The following is a 6,000-nucleotide window of genomic DNA, read 5'->3' as shown; positions in this document are numbered from 1 at the left end:
GATTTCTTTGGAAGGCATGATGCTAAAGCTGAAACTCCAGTAGTTTGGCCACCTCATGCGAAGAGTTGCCTCATTGGAAAAGACTCTGATGCTGGGAGGGATTGGGGGCAAGAGGAGAAGGGGACGACAGAGGATGAGATGTCTGGATGGCATCACCGACTCGATGGACGTGAGTCTGAGTCAACTCCGGGAGTTGGTGATGGACAGGGAGGCCTGGCGTGCTGCAATTCATGGGGTCACAAAGAGTCGGACACGACTGAGCAACTGATCTGATCTTACCTGACCAGCACATACACACTGGTACCAGACAGGAGGTAACATGTACTTTTTAAGTTTGACTGCAGTCAAAAAGTTGGAAATGCATATAAATAAATATAATACATTCATCACATTTCACCAAAAGAATTCTTAAAAACTGCACTTTTTAACAATTGCTTAAAACCATAAAAAGTAATAAATTCTTATAACACTTTATTTCATGCCATTTTAATACTGTAATATTTATATTACAGAACTTAATGGCAGCCATGAGCCAGTTTATTCCCTGTGATTAAAAATCCCCATTTCGTAAAGTGATAGAATCCTTTTTCTAGCAAGTGCTAATAGAAGCACAAATCTTGCTTCTGGCTTGACAAACCACCTGCTGCACGCCTCCTGAGGGCTGCTGACGACTGTGTCCTCCCAAGATCCACCCTGGTCCCCAGTGTGACTGCACCAGTCAGGAGGCTGGGGCCTTCATGGTGGGGTTGTAAGAGGAGGGAGAGAAAGCAGAGCAGGTGAGGACACAGCAAGAAGGCGGCCAGGAAGGGACCCTCCCCATGAGCTGAGTCTACCAGCACTCTGATCTGGGACTTCCAGCCTCCAGAACCGTTAAGACAGACCTGTCTGCAGTTTTAAGGCAGCCCAAGCTGACAAACACAAGGATTTAACAACAGGCATCAATCTTGTCAAAACACAGCTTACACAAAGGCCTTAGGTATCATCTGAAGCTTAGTTCTTTACCAGTTCATTATATTGCCAATTAAATTCATATCAAATTTCTGTACTAAAAGCATGCTCAGTGAGAGAAGTCACTCACAGAGAACTACAACTGCATGACTCCATTCATACGGAATTTCCAGAACAGGCAAATCCACAGAGACTCAAAGTAGAGTCACAGCTGCTTAGGGCTAGAGGGGTAGGGAGTTGTGGGGTGACGGTGAAGAGGCGTGGGGTTTCTTTTGCAAGCGGTGAAGATAGTCTAAAATCGACTGTGGTGGTGGATACAGACTCTGTGTAGATACTGAAACCACTTACTTGTAAACTGTAAATTGGTGTATCATAAACTATGAATTATAGCTCAAAGCTGTTCAAAACATTCTTTTGTACTGAATACATTTGGTGCCTACTATTAAAGTAGAATTTATTCATTTTCAATTTCTGAGGTTTACAGCCTGCACCGGAAGGACGCCCAAAAGAAGGACGTTTTAACAGAATCATTCCTCAAACTCAGGGGAGTCACCTGGAGCTCCTGGTACAGTCTTTTCAGCTCCACTGCTGCCGGTCCTGTCAGCTTGCCACTGTAAGGCTGGAACCCGTTCAGTTTTCCCTTCTTTAAATCTTCTAATTGTTGACTGAGTTGATCAACTCTTAAAATTGCAGTCTGTACTTCCTGCTTCTTTTCCTGGAACATGGCACTGAATCTTTCTATTTCAGCAGCTGTAATTTTCCATCAGTAAAGAAAAAAACATAATTAGTGGACTTGTTTTTTCATGGTATTTTGCTTTTTTTTGGGTGACAGTTCTTCATTTCTATACCTTTAACTCAACTCTGGCATTATCCTTGGGGAGAAAACCATAAGGTGCATAATCCAGAACGTATTTCAACAAACATGTGACCGCTCGGAAGACAGTCATTTGCACTAATTATTTAATGCTTTAATTTTGAAGAAATTACTTATTTCATTGGCTGTGCTGGGTCTTAACTGTGGCATGTGGGATCCAGTTCCTTGACTAGGGCTTGAACCCAGGCTGCCTGCATTGGGAGCGAGGAGTCTCAGCCACTGGACCACGAGGGAAGTGCCTGAATGTTTTTAAATTAGGGCAACTGTCCCAAAGCTACCTTGGTCAAGCCACCTAGGAAGCTCAATGCACCAAAGATACCACTCTGTGAGGGCAGGACCACCCAAATCTATCTTGCTTATTACTGTAACATAAAGCAGGTACTGGGCTTCCCTGGTAGCTCAGATGGTAAAGAATCTGCCTACAATGAAGGAGACTGAGGTTCAGTTCCTGGGGAGGGAAGATCCCCTGGAGAAGGGAATTGCTACCCCCTCCAGTATTCTCACCTGGAGAATCCCATGGAGTCGCAAAGAGTCCGACACGACTGAGCAACTAACGCTACTACCACCAAAGTGGGCACTAACTGAACAGTAAAGTGACGATCCACACACACACACGGTGAGCATCTGTGTGCTTCAGCTCAACACACAGATAGAACTGAGGCTGCTCGGTTAAAACAGAACCTCCCTCATGAACTGAGTCTTAAGAGGACCCGAGTCTTAATCCAACGGGTGGCTACAAGCGAGGTAACAGGAGGGTCTCCCTAATACCCTGCTAAGGCTGCAGAAGGTCTTCTAAGACCTCCTAGTCTCACCACGCATCCTGGCAGCTGCAGATGGCAGAGCAAAGCTCCAGCGCTTCCCTACAGCGAGCTCTGGCATCAGCTTATGACTGAAGCGCTTGGAAGCCAGCCTGTCTCACTTGGTCTATGCCTAGGGAGCGTGGATGCCCTGGGCCGTAGCACGTACATAGATTGCCATTCATGATTTTGCTGTAGTCTACTTGTCCTCTCATGGCACGGATCTTCTTCAGCTTATTTTCCTGGGCTTCAACTCGTTCTTTCAATTTCTGAAGCTTTTCATTTTCAGAAATAGACTGCTGCTGACGGCGCTCCTGTTGCTTTAGAAAATGTAAACGCTGTTCCTATCGAGAGAGGAGAATAGCTAGCTTTGAAAATTGAAATGCACAGTCACTTCTGAACACTAAAAACAGTTTAAGTGGAACCCACAGGATCTCCTGTCTTCATGAATATTAGAGAAATGCTGGACACCCCCTCACTGCCATCCTGTGTGTGAAGCCCAGCAGCCCAAGCTTCCTGCTGCTGGTACCAGGTTTCCCGTGCCTACAAAGCAGCTTCCACGGGTCCCTTGCTTAACCTCCTAAAGGAAATGAGCACTGACCAGCAGATTTTATACTGAAAAGAGAGAAGGTGATTAGTAAGGAGATGAACCTCTAATTTGCTAAGTGGCAGGGACCCTGGAGGAAGTGCTTGTTTTCTTTAGGACTAGTTTCTTCAAAAGGAATCAAACATTTTATCATCATTTTATCATCAAACAAGAACAGGACAGCCCTACAGTAAAAGCACATGTAACACTCTTCAATAGTTTTTTTACCCTACTCATGTGAAGGCATACCTACAGGATAACAGCACTACTGTGGTCCTATCCGTATGCATGAATATACCTAAGGAGAGGTTTACATGTGACTGCAGGCATGACACGTGCAACCTAAGGAAGGGGATATGAGCTTAAACATGGAATAACCCGCATCAACTTGAGTTACACTGCTGAAAATATCAAAGATTCCTTTCAATAGCAGTACCCCTGAATCAATATTTGGAGAGAAAAAGAAAAGCAGAATTAGAAAAGCTTATGATGACATAATACCATGTACATTTCATCTTAGAAACATTATTAATGGAATGAATATATCTTCCAATTTACATAGCTTTTAATTGTTCTTTATCCTTGTATTACTAATAAATCCAATAAACTTTGCAAGACTACTTTCAAAAACAAGTCCAATTTAAACTGTTATTAACATGAATATGGACAGAGTCACATGGTCATTCAATAAATGAAAATAAGTTGAACTGGACATTTGGTTACTAAGCTCTCTCTACAGAGAAAGCAGTAAGAACCTGGGCAGTGATGTCTGCGTGTTCTCTGTGTAGCAGTGTCAGGACAGTTAAGATCACTAGGTCAGGAATCATGCTCAGCAGGCATGGGAGATAGGTCTGATGTTTCAGTCCAAGACTAAACCACTATTCAGAACAGTTGTGAAACCAAGCCATCAGTGTGGGGCCATCCCGGGTACAAAAGCCCTACTGTGTCCCCATTTCTGGTTTATAGGAAGAGGGCTTCAGACTCCTACCCCTTCCCTGAGTCCAAAAGGCAGACTCACACAGTCACTAACCAGGGCAGCGAGGGGATGCAGAGACAAAGCAGGAGCTGTCGGGAAACAAGGTCCTGGCCCCTCCGCCTGCCTCCCCGCTCCCCCGGGGACACACTGCACAACCTATCCTGAGCTCCTCTGCAGAAATTTAGGCCTCACCGGGTGGAGGCTGGTAACTCTAGGCTGAGCACAAGACTCCTAGACACCAGCCTGTTATCTCACCACCAACCTATCAGAACACAATTACACACTGCAGTCTTCACCCCAAATTTTGCCTATTAAAAAAAATACATTCCTGAGAACCATCAGTGAGTTTGGATTTTTTGAGCATGAGCCAACTGTTCTCCTTGCCCGGCTCTGCAATAAAGCTTTCTCTTTTCCAAACTCCAACATTTCCATTTTGGTTTCTTTGGCTTCATTATGGGTGGGCAATAGTTTCAAATCCTGTGACAGAGTTTCAGTGACAAATCGAGTCCTCGGTGTATACAGTGAGTGCCTACCATGCCCCAAACAGAGTTCTTGCAGGGCAGGGTACGAGGAAGCCAGTGTCTTCGGGGCCCATGACCAGCGTCTTATTGCGGACCGCTGGCTTCCTCTAGAACACTAATGCCAACCACGCCAGCTGAGAACACACCCAGAGGAGAAAGAAGGGGACGATGGACAGCATCTTTTCTTTCCAAATTTTATCTACAAGTGGGTTAAGTTCAACCGCTTCCTGTCCTGGGGGTCTAAGTGTGCAAGTCAAGGGTCAGATGCTCTTGCCCGATACTTCCCCAATGTCAAGAAGCCACAGTGTGCCCTTCTTATCACAGAAGCGATCATGAAGAGGGACAATGTTTACCACTGTGGGAGCACAGTTCTACTCACACGGATCAGCCATGGAATCTAAACTAACGCTGAAGAACACTCTTGCTGACCGTTCTCCACTGCCACTTAGTAACGTACCTTGGCAACCAGCATCTGTTGCTGGTTTTCAATCTGCTGTTGCTGCCGAGCTGCCATATCTTGGAGTTCTGAGAGGGTAAGTTCAACACGTGGATTCCCAACCTATAGAGAACAAAACACGCTCAGACTGGAATGGATGCTTGTCTGCGTCATCATTTTTCTCTAATGTCAGAATGCACACACATCAAGATTTTTAAATAGGTTCCCTAGAAGTTAGAGGAACATAAGTTAGTTTACTTTCTCCTAAGAACCTTTCCTCATTGTTGACTGCTTCTATTAAATTTATTTGAGTAAATGGGGATGTCAAATGTTTAAGAGTACACAAACTAAAAAATAAATGTGCAGGTGACACCTAAGGGCAAATGTCATTTCACTGCCACCTGGTCTCGAGAAGCGGAAATGCATCAAAGATTCTGAAATATAAATATCTCATTAAAAACACCATCAGTATGGCCTACACCAAAGACTGACCCACGATCGACAGAGCATTATCCACATCCGCAGGAGTGGCAACTGATGGAATCTGGAAGCATGTCCCCATCCTGTTACTGACAGGATGCATTTTTTTGTGCTCATCATGAGCTTTCAGTTCAGTTCAGTTAAGTCGCTCAGTCGTGTCCGACTCTTTGCGACCCCATGAATCGCAGCATGCCAGGCCTCCCTGTCCATCACCAACTCCCAGAGTTCACTCAGACTCACGTCCATCGAGTCGGTGATGCCATCCAGACATCTCATCCTCTGTCGTCCCCTTCTCCTCCTGCCCCCAATCCCTCCCAGCATCAGAGTCTTTTCCAATGAGGCAACTCTTCGTATGAGGTGGCCAAACTACTGGAATTTCAGC

The 6,000-nt window shown here is 45.1% G+C and overlaps 1 protein-coding gene across 1 annotated transcript in view; it reads right to left on the bottom strand.

Moving 5' to 3' along the window:
- The window catches only part of PPP1R13B (protein phosphatase 1, regulatory subunit 13B), a 43,300-nt gene that overhangs the window by 15,212 nt on the left and 22,088 nt on the right, over nt 1-6,000 (bottom strand). The window contains exons 5-7 of the mRNA XM_010851408.1: nt 5,160-5,261; nt 2,789-2,963; nt 1,502-1,698 (exon numbers count right to left, since the gene is read on the bottom strand). Coding sequence (XP_010849710.1) covers nt 1,502-1,698; nt 2,789-2,963; nt 5,160-5,261 — 474 coding nt within the window. The remainder of the gene's footprint in view (nt 1-1,501; nt 1,699-2,788; nt 2,964-5,159; nt 5,262-6,000) is intronic.

Source organism: Bison bison, unplaced genomic scaffold (genome assembly GCF_000754665.1).
Source record: "Bison bison bison isolate TAMUID 2011002044 unplaced genomic scaffold, Bison_UMD1.0 scf7180017864302, whole genome shotgun sequence".
Taxonomy (NCBI): Eukaryota; Metazoa; Chordata; class Mammalia; order Artiodactyla; family Bovidae; genus Bison; species Bison bison.
This window is presented reverse-complemented; position numbering and strand designations above follow the sequence as displayed.